General features: G+C 51.9%; 2 protein-coding genes across 2 annotated transcripts; both read left to right on the forward strand.

Annotated features, from left to right (window-relative positions):
- Positions 1 to 1,725: 1,725 nt before the first annotated feature.
- On the forward strand, positions 1,726 to 12,754 carry dhrsx (dehydrogenase/reductase (SDR family) X-linked; the record flags this gene model as incomplete). Its single annotated transcript, XM_030361625.1, is given in 7 exon segments — positions 1,726 to 2,008; positions 6,943 to 7,050; positions 7,710 to 7,778; positions 8,008 to 8,109; positions 9,232 to 9,439; positions 11,542 to 11,749; positions 12,682 to 12,754. Coding segments are annotated over 7 exon segments (868 nt in total), but the record flags the coding sequence as incomplete, so codon positions are not given.
- LOC115547413 (zinc finger BED domain-containing protein 1-like) lies at positions 1,783 to 6,766 on the forward strand. Its single transcript, XM_030361621.1, has 2 exons — positions 1,783 to 2,008; positions 3,730 to 6,766. The coding sequence occupies exon 2, from the start codon at positions 3,764 to 3,766 to the stop codon at positions 6,080 to 6,082; it is 2,319 nt and encodes a 772-aa protein (XP_030217481.1). The 5' UTR covers positions 1,783 to 2,008; positions 3,730 to 3,763; the 3' UTR covers positions 6,083 to 6,766.

Consider the following 12,754-nt stretch of genomic DNA (forward strand, 5'->3'; position numbering starts at 1 on the left):
GTGTGTGTGTGTGTGTGTGTGTGTGTGTGTGTTTGTGTGTGTGTGTGTGTGTGTGTGTGTGAGTTTGTATTTGTGTCTGTGTGTGTGTGTGTGTGTGTGTGTGTGTGTGTGTGTGTGTGTGTGTGTGTGTGTGTGTGTGTGTGTGTGTGTGTGTGTGTATAGATGGGTGTTTGTGTGCATGAGACCGAGCGACAGAGAGAGCAAAACAGACACAGAGAGTGAGAGAGAGAGAGACAGAATGAGAGACTTCTTTAACTTCATCGATTTCATCGAGGAGATAACGTGGCCATATATTCCTAGAAAGAACTTTCCAGTTTCAGCGATTTCCAGTGAAAATAAGCAGAGAGACAGACAGACGGACAGACAGACGGACAGACAGACAGACAGACAGACAGACAGACAGACAGACAGACAGACAGACAGACAGACAGACAGACAGACAGACAGACAGACAGACAGAAAGACGGACAGTCAGACAGACAGACAGACAGACAGACAGACAGACAGACAGACAGACAGACAGACAGACGGGAAGAGTCTTTGAACTAATCCAATCACGGACGCAGCCTGTGGCGCGTCACGCATGTCAGGAGTTTCCAACCTCGCTGTGACACAGGACCGGACGAGAGAGAAAATGTCCCCGTTGTTCATTCTTCTAGGCGATCTCAAAAACCAAGACCGTGGCTCCAGGGGCAACGCCTGGTTGAAGAGACTTTTAGAGAGCATTTACGACAGTTTTTTAATCATTTTAGGGCGTTTAGCAGAAGTTTCACTGGGGGATCGAGTCTACTCCCAGTCACAAGTCAACTCGCTCTTCTGAGTTTCTATAGGTTCTTCCTAATGAAAAGTGCACTGATTGAATTTTATTTGTTCAAATAATTTCTGTTTTTGACGGTTGAATAGGACTGGACCTGTTGTATATAAAGAAGGCCTGTATAATATATGAATCGCAATATAATTATAAATATTTATATAACTATTATATTAAGATAATCTATGCTTATTAATTAAGTAATATAACAATGGAACACATTGTGGGAAAATGGCTGTAGCCCTGATACTAAGCCCTATATACTTAGCCCTAATGTATATTCTTTCAAGGAACACCCTATCAGCTCAATTAATCAATAGTTTAAATAGATCTCTCTCTCTCTCTCTCTCTCTCTCTCTCTCTCTCTCTCTCTCTCTCTCTCTCTCTCTCTCTCTCTCTCTCTCTCTCTCTCTCTCTCTCTCTCTCTCTCTCTCTCTCTCTCTCTCTCTCTCTCTCTCTCTCTCTCTCTCTCTCTCTCTCTCTCTCTCTCTCTCTCTCTCTCTCTCTCGAGAAAAGACGCAGAGGAACTTTCCACGAGAAGCCGGGATCGAACCGTCTGGGTAGTGTAAAAAGGAAGACGTATGTATGTTTGGAGGCGGTACCGAAGTGGGAATTTAACCTTTGTGGAGGCCTACCGCAAGAGGCGCTTTTTTTTCGTTTCAATCTGAATATTTGTGGGGACATTTCAGTCGTCATTTGACATTGGTGGGGACACGTCCCCTGATCCCCACGCAAATCTATACCCTGTATAATATGCTTGTGCATTGTCTACAACTGTGGCGTTCAAACAGTTATTTTCTTAAAGGGAAATGGGCGTGGCTAGATATGGTCAGGCGTCGTTATCAAACCCGCTGCTGACACTATAAAACGCGCTCCACATTTAACACTTTTAATAGACTACTTTAACACTTCAATACTGCACTGTACTTTTAACAGTTTTATCATACTTTGAAAACTTTAATACTTTTAACATTTTAATACATTTAACACATTTCAACACTTTCAACACAGAGGTCTGCTTTTTTGGAGGAGGGCCAGAACTACTGTCACGGAGCAGCGGTTCAACCCGGACCGGACACCCCGTTGCACCAGGAGGGATGTGGCTGCTCGCAGTGTTTGTGCCCCTGATGCGGGTCTATTTATGCGGCGTTAAAGTGCTTATTTATCAGCTGTTCAACAGGTCTTTCACGTTACCAGGTCAGGAACGAGTGTGTTACATGTTATTTTGTGATTGTGTGGTTTATGGTGTGTTGAGAAATACGTTTAAAGGGTCGCGAAGCCCCTTAAAGGTGCGGAAGGTAAACACGTCTGAACGCTGTGTTGCCTTCAACTAGAATTATATTTAGAACAGTGAGTTATAATAATAAGTCTAGCTTTTTGGGGGGTTCTGTGCAAGATGTTGTTTGGGGCACGGACTGTGGAGATGTCAAGATGGGACGTTCAAGTCATCCCCTGAACCTGCATTATTGCATCTTTCATAATTGGCTAAATGAGAACATATTAAGGTTGATAATAATAACAACAAAGAGACCTTTTATATTAAACAATATACAATTATTATCAGCTTGTGTTTAATGGAGATGAACTCGCCCAATATTGCAGATTTTCTTTTTTTATGGAAATGCATTTGGTTTCAGCAAAAATCACACAAAAGTAATGTGGTTTGTCGTGTATCAGCAACATCCTGGTATCGACTGCTTTATGTATGTCTAATGGGGATCGATTTTGTGTTTTGAGGGAAAGTAGATGGATGATTGACTGACAATCAATGAGGTGCCGCTCTGCCCGACTCTGTAGCTATAAGAGCCACCAGGATGCACCACAAAGTTGTTTTGGAAGAAATCGGTTTTGTTTATCTGCCATTGATCTCTGATATCGCTTATGAACATGGTCGGTCTCTTTTAAAAGCATGCTAGACAGATGAATGGTTTACAAACGATTTAAAATGATTGAAAAAATCATTTGATTTTTACATTTACTTTTGAAGGGTTTTGTAAAAACCCCAAATAAACGTATAATGGCCAATATGGACGAGGAGAGATGAATGGAAACTGATGTTTGAGTTTATAATCTGGTACTGATTTAAAGATCATGAGGCTGATTTATGAGAAAGCAAATCGATGTTGACCACACAATGAGAGTGACTATTCACAGAGGGTTTACGCTGCTAATCCCGAACAGTGAAACGTCTGTTGTCGACCGAACGTGTAATCGTAAACGGAATGTAGCAAAGCATCTTACAGCGTTGGTATCTAGCGCCCGTGACCAATACGGCAGAGCTAATTTATTGTGCGGATAATAAGATTTTATAGTGTGTTAAACATGTGATTTGTGTTGAAGCTATAAATGTAACGAGTGCATCGGAATAGCCTTTTTTTTTTTGGTCATTTTTTGTCTTCAAAGGGATGAAGATGTTTCTACGAAGATTTCGAGCCGTTGGAAAATCTGCCTTGTGTTTTTTGTGACATCGCAAGTGGGCGTGTCTAACTAGACGTACACTGGATAGATTCTATCCAGCATACTTCTGGGTGGACACGCCCACTAGTGATGTCGCGAAACACAGGAAGGGGCCGGTTTTTCAAACGGCTTCTAACCCTAATCACACTCAGACCTTGTGGTGTAACATCGCCCCTTTTTTATGCCAACAACCAAACTGAATCAGGACCACATTTAATCGTGTCGAATCGATCAAAAGTTGGAATGACATCCAATATAAAGCATACTACACCTTTTTTAAAATTCTGAGCATTCTACACCTTTAACCGTCCTCGCCTGAGCGATGCTTTCTTTATTTAAACCCCGACTGCTGACAGTCCTCTTCCGAGCGATGCTATCTTTATTTAAACCCCGACTGCTGACAGTCCTCTTCTGAGCGATGCTATCTTTATTTAAACCCCGCCCTCTACTGTCCTCGCTAGGTGACTCCGCGTCGTGCGTCGCCTCCGACCCTAGATGGACTTCCTTCCCAAGGAGCCCCCGGAGTTCCGAGGCATGGGTCCCGGGGGGGCGGTCTCGTCGTCGGGCGTCGCCCTCAGCGTGGGCCCCGGCCCCCACCTCGTGGCCCACCCGCGGGCCAAGAGCAAAGTGTGGCGCTACTTCGGCTTCGACACGGACTCGGACGGCTGCATCGTGCACTGGAAGAGGATCTACTGCCGCGTGTGCATGAGCCAGATCGCCTACTCGGGCAACACCTCCAACCTGTCCTACCACCTGGAGAAGAACCACCCGGCCCAGTTCGGCGAGCTGGTCAAGAGCAACGCGGGTCCGGGTCACCCGCCGCAGCACCAGCAGCGGGTGGGCGTGGCCGCGGCCACCGCCCGCGCGCCCAAACCCGAACCCCAGGGGGCGAGGACGATGTCGTCGTCGTCGTACGGGACACAGGCGGTGTCGGAGCTCGCGCTCCGGTCAGGGTTCGCGGCCGGCGGCATCGGCGTTGCCGGCGGCGACCGCAGACGCCCGGACCTGACCCGGGCGGTGTGCGACTTCGTCTGCGAGGGGATGCACCCAGTCTCGGTGGTGGAGGAGCCCACGTTCCGAGCGCTCTTGCGTGCGGCGGACCCCCGCTACGCCCTGCCCACCAAGCACGAGCTGGCGCTGAAGCTGGTCCCGCGGGCGTACGAGCGGGCGCGCGAGGCCGCCCGGGCCGCGCTGGCGGGCGTGATGAGCTGCGGCGTGACCACGGACCTGTGGCGGAGCCCCGCCCACGACCGCGCCTACGTCACACTGTCGGTGCACGCCGTCACCCGCGGCGGCGGCGGCGGCTTCGCGGCGACGAGCACGTGCCTGAAGACGTTCTCGGTGCCGGGGGAGGACCCGGCGGAGACGGTGACGCGCGCCCTGTACGAGGCACTGGCCGACTGGGGCGTGGTGCACAAGGTGAGCGGCGTGACCACCGACGGCTCGCCGGACGTGGTCAAGGCGTGCTCCCTGCTGGAGCTCTCGGTGCAGATGCCGTGCCTCGGCCACGCCCTGGGCCGCGCCGTGGGCGAGGCCTTCCGCCTGCCCCGTGCCCAGGCCCTCCTGGCCGAGTGCCGCAAGCTGGTGGAGCACTTCAGGGCCACGGCGGCGGCCGGGTACGCGCTGCGGGAGCAGCAGCGCCGCCGCGGCGTGGCGGAGCGCCCCCTGGTGGCGGACGGCGGCGGCGGCGGCGGCTGGCTGTCCACGCTCGCCATGCTGCGGCGGCTGCGGGAGCAGCGGGCGGCAGTGGCGGCGGCGCTGGGCGACGTGCCCGCCGGGCAGCGGCTGAGCTTCGAGGCGTCGGACTGGGCGCGGCTGGAGGCCTGGGTGGAGCTGCTGCGGCCGGTGCGGGCGGTGACGGAGCTGCTGGCGGCCTGCCGCTACCCCGCCCTCAGCACGGTGCGGCCGGCGCTGCACATGCTGCAGAGCGCCGCGCTGGCCGCGCGCGACGGCGACCTCAAGGAGATCGCCACGGCCAAGGAGGCGGTGGCCCGGGCGCTGGCCGCCGCCTACTCCCAGCCGCAGGAGGTCGCAGCCTTCCTCAACGTGGCGGCCTTCCTGGACCCGCGCTACAAGCGGCTGCCCTTCCTATCGGCGGCGGAGCGCGCCCAGGTGGAGGCGCAGGTGGTGGAGGAGGCCAAGGCCGTGCTGGAGAAGCTGGGCGCCGAGGCTCCGCCCTGCCCCGGGAGCTTCTCCCCCCCCTCGGAGGAGGAGCCTCTCCAGCCGCCACCGTGCAAGAAGCCGCACCTCAACCCGCACCTCAACCCGGACCTCAACGCGCACCTCAACCCGGACCTCAACCCGGACCTCAACCCGGACCTCAACCCGCACCTCAACCCGCACCTTAACCCGCACCTCAACTCGCACCTCAACCCGCACCTCAGCCAGGGCCAGGACAACCCCCTGGCGGCCATCTTCCTTCAGTCGGACTCGGACCAGACGCAGGAGGAGCTCCACGCGCAGGCGGTGGAGGAGCTGGGGAACTACAAGGCCCAGAGGCTGCTGGGGCTGAACGAGGACCCCCTGGCGTGGTGGAGCAGCCACGCCCCGCTGTTCCCCACGCTGGCCCGCGTGCTGCAGAGGTACTGGTGCGTGCCGGCCACCAGTGTGCCGTGCCACCGGCTCTTCGGTGCGGCGGGTGGCGGCGCCCACGCCGGGAAGAGGGCCCGCCTGGGCCCGCCCGCCCTGGTGGACCAGCAGGTGTTCCTGTACGAGAACGCCCGCGGTTACCATGACGCCGAGCCCAGCGACGCGGAGCTGGAGGACGCCATCTTGTGGGACGGAGGCGGTGCGCTCGTGGCGCCGCTGGAGTGACGGGGAAGAAGTAGAGCGCAAAGTTTTTTGGATAAAACTGCTGAAAGACGTTTTTGGCGGGAACGACAGAAGAGCGTCACGTTTTTAGATCAAATTGGGAAAAAAAAACGCAGTAGGCGGATAATAGAAATTTCAGAGTTACGTTTTTTGCATAAACTGGGCGGGAAAACAAATTGAGGCGCCATTTTGGCGATGGTTTTCATATTGACAACGGATATCGGAAATGAGTTTCAGTTCAGTAGGTGTGTGGGGGATATCACTGTGTTCTGTGATGAGGATTTAACCCTGTGGTCCGTAATGTATTCATAATGAATAAATATAGCCAAGTGAGCCTCTTCATATTGATACTAATGTGATTCGTTTTTGGTACTTCTGGGGGCTAAAAGTTATAGGGCGATGAGTTAATATCGCCTTTAATGATGTCGATGTTACCTTATCTTTTGGTTAGTTGATTATTTAAAGCTTAGAACAGCACAGAACCAAAATAAAGTGTACAATGATCTAGTTAATAACATTTAGTTCTTCCATCGGTTACTTTCCAAAGCTTTCATTCGCTGCCATCTCTATCCAACTAAGCCAATCATACTCTTCACAGAGTAACAAAACAAAGCTTGAAGGTGTTAAATAAATGGAACCTTTAAACTTTAGCTTTTTAATTTATTTTTGAATAAAAAGTTTTTTGTTTGTCTTTGTCGGACTTCTTGAAAACCGTGGAAGTGGAAGAACCATAAACCCGCCGTTTTGTGTTACTTTGGTTACTAGAAGGCGGTTTGTGTTGTGTGTAATGTTTTTGTGTTACTTTGGTTACTAGAAGGTGGTTTGAGTTGTGTGTAATGTTTTCCCCTCTCTTGTCCGCTCAGTCCTCCCCCGGCAGAATGGACGCGTTGCCATAGTGACCGGGGGGGCCCGCGGCATGGGCTTTGAGATCGCGAGACACCTGGCCGGCCTTGGAATGCACGTTCTGATAGGTAGGGCAGCGGCCGGGCTAATCACGGTGTTTGTGTTATCAAAGTAAACGTGTTGTGTTGAGGACAAGACCAACTGATGTATGCTCATCTAGTCCATGGGATTGATTTGAGGTTCATTTAACTTAAACCAATCAAATGTCTTATTCCCTTTCACTAATTGGTAATTAATGAACTAATTAATTATCAGGAAACTAATACATAATTTTAAAAACTAATCTTTGTTGCAATACATAAAATATAATGGTAACATAGGTTGACCTTTTTTTTTCTGCTTTTGTGTGTAAGCAGGGAATGTCGAATCCGGTTGTTTCTATGCAAATCTGAGATCTATTCATTCAAATTTTAGAGTAAACGTGGTCGATGAAACATCTGGCCTGATGTCTTTTTCTGTCTGTCTGTGTCTCTCTGTCTCTGTCTGTCTGTTTGTCTTGCTCTCTCTGTCTGTTTTTCTGTCGGTTTTGCTCTCTCTCTGTGTCTCTCTGTCTGTCTGTCTGTTTGTCTGTTTGTCTTGCTCTCTCTGTGTCTCTCTGTCTCTGTCTGTCTGTCGGTCTTGCTCTCTCTGTCTCTGTCTGTCTGTCTGTCTGTCTGTTTGTCTTGCTCTCTCTGTGTCTCTCTGTCTCTGTCTGTCTGTCTTGCTCTCTCTGTGTCCCCCCCCCCAGCGGGGAACGTGGAGTCCGAGGGCCTGGCAGCCGTGGCAACGATTCACCAGGAGGTCAAAGAGGGGAAAGGTACTTTGGTTTATTTATCCATTCCTCCCCAAAGCCGCCTCTCACTGTCTTCAGAAAAGCTTCATGAGAAGCAAACGTTGAGTGGGTTTGGATGAAAGCCTCTGCTAAAGCCCTCACTGTAAAATGTATTGTGTGTATATATACATGTAATATCAATATTCCTGATCCACCCAACCTCTCTCTCTCTCGCTCTCGCGCGCGCGCCCCCCCCCCCCCCCCCCTCTCCCAGCTGAGTTCCTGTATCTGGACATGGCCTCTCAAAAGTCTGTCCGTCTGTTCGCTCAGCGTTTCAAGGACCGCGGCCTCCCTCTGCACGTCCTGGTCAACAACGGTGAGCCCCCCCCCCCCCGACAGACAGACAGTCAGACAGACAGACAGACAGACAGAGGGACTGACGGGTTCACCGACCAATCTGGGGATCGCTCGTTGTCAGTCGGTTGCTCTCACTTTGTCTGTTTTCAGTATCTCGGCAAATACATTCAATTAATTAGCATCAGTATCGGTAATTGAGATGGCAGTTGAATGGCATCGACCCTTTCAGATGGCAACGACCGTATACGAAAGGGAAATCCGCGGCGGCGCTGTCATGATGACACACGCTGATGACACACAGCTCGTAGCTGTGTTCGAAATCGTTCCCTATCACGGATATAGTGCACTATATAGGGTGCTCGCTATTTTGCAGTGTTGTTCGAATTCTCACTGGTTAATTTCATGCCCATAGTGCACTTAAAATACCCAAAATGTGAGTGTACATATGATGTTCCCTACGTGTTACTCCCATATACCACATCATGCTACTGTCTCTCTCTGTCCCCCCAGCATCATGCTACTGTCTCTCTCTGCCCCCCCCAGCATCATGCTACTGTCTCTCTCTGCCCCCCCCAGCATCATGCTACTGTCTCTCTCTGCCCCCCCAGCATCATGCTACTGCCTCTCTCTGCCCCCCCAGCCTCATGCTACTGTCTCTCTCTGCCCCCCCCAGCATCATGCTACTGTCTCTCTCTCTGCCCCCCACCCCAGCGTCATGCTACTGTCTCTCTCTGCCCCCCCAGCGTCATGCTACTGTCTCTCTCTGTCCCCCCAGCATCATGCTACTGTCTCTCTCTGCCCCCCCAGCATCATGCTACTGTCTCTCTCTGCCCCCCCAGCATCATGCTACTGTCTCTCTCTGCCCCCCCCAGCATCATGCTACTGTCTCTCTCTGCCCCCCCCAGCATCATGCTACTGTCTCTCTCTGCCCCCCCCAGCAGGCGTCATGCTACTGTCTCTCTCTGCCCCCCCCAGCAGGCGTCATGCTACTGTCTCTCTCTGCCCCCCCAGCATCATGCTACTGTCTCTCTCTGCCCCCCCCAGCATCATGCTACTGTCTCTCTCTGCCCCCCCAGCATCATGCTACTATCTCTCTCTGCCCCCCCAGCATCATGCTACTGTCTCTCTCTGCCCCCCCCAGCGGGCGTCATGCTGGTTCCGGAGCTCCAGACGGAGGAAGGGGTGGAGCTTCACTACGGGCTGAACTTCCTCGGGCACTTCCTGCTGACGGGGCTGCTCCTGGAGACGCTGGCCCGCTCCGGGACGCCGGGCCGCTCCGCCCGCGTGGTCAACATGGCGTCCGCCACGCACTACGGGGGGCGGCTGGACCTCGACAACCTCAACAGCAGGTCTGGGGGGGGACACACACACACACACACACACGCGTGCACGCAGACACACACACACACGCATGCAGGGGGGGCAAAGCAAACGCACAAACACGCATGTCCCTCAGACATTCACGCACACAAAAGTAGACGTGCACGCGCAGACACACACAGGTTGGCACGCACAAACAGATTTTAAAGTGAGGGAGGAAGGACTGCGCGCTCGGCCTGCGTGCACTGCTAGTGGCGTAGGGTGGCATGTGAGGCGAGACACGGGTTGTTCAGGGTGTTTTGGTGAACCACAAAATAACAGGGAGGGATTATTAAGTGAATTAAATGGAACCAATCCACCATTGGCAGCATTGTACTTTGAAAGCTGGGGGGAAGCATGTCTTTGATGGACTACAAGGGCAGAAGGAAAGGATGCAAAGCAATGAGTCGAATCGACCTAAAAAATCTTAAAATAATCTGGGCCTATCATTGGGCCTATTTTTGCCCTCACTGACTGAAGCTATTGGTTGTAATTTGGCTATGTTTATTTTCATCTACAAGTGTTTTTATAAAAATGACCAAGAGTGATGGCATCTAAAATGGATCACTTTGGATAATTCACTATCATCCTTTCCACCAAATTAAACAGAACGGTCAGAGTAACAAGAACAAGAACATTATTTCACAACTATTTACATGCGCTGTAATCCTGGCATTGTTTGAGGCAGAAGTGGATGTCAATGGACGTTCAGAATGTTGGTCATGGTGTCAAGCGAGTTTAGATTGAGGGACTTCATTTATAGATCAAGTCCATCCTCCGCGCTGTTCGTGTTGCAAAGATATCAGTGACCTGGTCACACCAAACGGGATCTTTTTAAAGGGAGTTCAGAATTACAGCGCGTGTAGCTCCAAGCTTCGCCAGACGGCTTGGTAACCCAGCGGAGGAGTGAAAGATATGTAGTGAATGAAATGAATGGGATTCACCGGAGGCCGAGGGAGGAACACTTCCCTGAGGTAATTGTCAATAGGCGATAGGGGGCGCTAATGTCCCTTTACCCAGCGAAACAAACATTACATATGCAAAGGCATTAAAGTAGTCATATTTAAGGGCATTCATTCCTGACACTAGTCTGGGCAATCTGCATTTTTTTATTCTCAACAATGTTGGGGAGGATCTTCCTCCCCCTCCTCAATGGAGAAGCCTCGTCTGACACACACGCACACAGACACATAAAGACACACACACACACGCACACAGACACATAAAGACACACACACGCACACAGACACATAAAGACACACACACGCACACAGACACATAAAGACACACACACGCACACAGACACATAAAGACACACACACGCACGCACACAGACACATAAAGACACACACACACATGCACACAGACACATAAAGACACACACACGCACGCACACAGACGCATAAAGACACACACACACATGCACACAGACACATAAAGACACACACACGCACGCACACAGACGCATAAAGACACACACACACATGCACAGAGACACATAAAGACACACACTGACACATGCACACAGACACATAAAGACTCACACACTGAAACACATGCACACAGACACATGAAGACGCACACATGCACACAGACACATAAAGACACACACGCAGGCGGACAGACGCACACACATAAGCAGGCACAAAGAAGCAGACAGGCTAACAGACTCACAGGCTAACACACACACAGGCTAAACACACACACACACAGGATAACACACACACACACTGGCTAACACACACACACACACAGGCTAAACACACACACACACACAGGATAACACACACACACACTGGCTAACACACACACACACACAGGCTAAACACACACACACACAGGATAACACACACACACACTGGCTAGCACACACACACACACAGGCTAACACACACACACACACACACACACAGGATCACACACACACACACACACACACACACACACACACACACACACACACACACACACACACACACACACACAGGCTAACACACACACAGGCTAACACACACACAGGCTAACACATACAGACAGACAGACAGACATTTCCCCCTCCATCTCTTGACCACCCCCACCCCCTCTCCACCAGGGGGTGCTACAGCGCCCACGGCGCCTACGCCCAGAGCAAGGTGGCCCTGGTGATGTTCGGCCAGCGGCTGCAGAGGCGTGCGGCGGCCCGCGGCCTCCACGTCACGGCCAACGCCGCCGACCCCGGCATGGTGGACACGGCGCTCTACGACTTCCTGAGTGCCCCCGCCAAGCTGGCCAAGAGGCCCTTCACCGGGCTGCTGTTCAGGGTAGGGGGGGTAGCCTGTGTTACCCTGTGTGTGTTAGGGGGTTAGCCTGTGTTACCCTGTGTGTGTTAGGGGGTTAGCCTGTGTTACCCTGTGTGTGTTAGGGGGTTAGCCTGTGTTACCCTGTGTGTGTTAGGGGGTTAGCCTGTGTTACCCTGTGTGTGTTAGGGGGTTAGCCTGTGTTACCCTGTGTGTGTTAGGGGGTTAGCCTGTGTTACCCTGTGTGTGTTAGGGGGTTAGCCTGTGTTACCCTGTGTGTGTTAGGGGGTTAGCCTGTGTTACCCTGTGTGTGTTAGGGGGTTAGCCTGTGTTACCCTGTGTGTGTTAGGGGGTTAGCCTGTGTTACCCTGTGTGTGTTAGGGGGTTAGCCTGTATTACCCTGTGTGTGTTAGGGGGTTAGCCTGTGTGTGTGTGTGTGTGTGTGTGTGTGCGTGTGGGTTAGCCTGTATTACTGTGTGTGTGTGTGTGTGTGCGGGTTAGCCTGTGTGTGTGTGCGTGTGTGTGTTAGCCTGTATTACCGTGTGTGTGTGTGTTAGCCTGTATTACCGTGTGTGTGTGTGTGTTAGCCTGTGTGTGTGTTAGTGGGTTAACCTGTGTGTGTGTGTGTGTGTGTGTGTCGGTGTGTGTAAGTCGGTGTGTGTGTCTTAGCCTGTGTGTGTGTGTGTTAGCCTGTGTGTGTGTGTGTGTGTGTGTGTTAATCTGTGTGTGTGTGTGTGTGTGTGTTTGTGTGTGTGTTTGTGTGTGTTAACCTGTGTGTGTATGTGTGTGTGTTTGTGTGTTAACCTGTGTGTGTGTGTGTGTGTGTGTGTGTGTGTTAACCTGTGTGTGTGTGTGTGTGTGTGTTAACCTGTGCGTTCTCGATCCACTCCATCATCGAACTCCGTGTTTTCCTCGTCCTCTCATCCCTTCTTCCTCCTCTCCTCTAATTGGTCCAGACGCCGGCGGAGGGGGCGTCGACCGCCATCTACGCGGCGGTCAGCCCTGAGCTGGAGGGCGTGGGGGGGCGGT

Source organism: Gadus morhua, chromosome 7, assembly GCF_902167405.1.
Source record: "Gadus morhua chromosome 7, gadMor3.0, whole genome shotgun sequence".
Taxonomy (NCBI): domain Eukaryota; kingdom Metazoa; phylum Chordata; class Actinopteri; order Gadiformes; family Gadidae; genus Gadus; species Gadus morhua.

Excerpts from the sequence above, each read along its gene's own strand:
- LOC115547413 (XM_030361621.1), top strand. The coding sequence starts at position 3,764 with ATGGACTTCCTTCCCAAGGAGCCCCCGGAGTTCCGAGGCATGGGTCCC.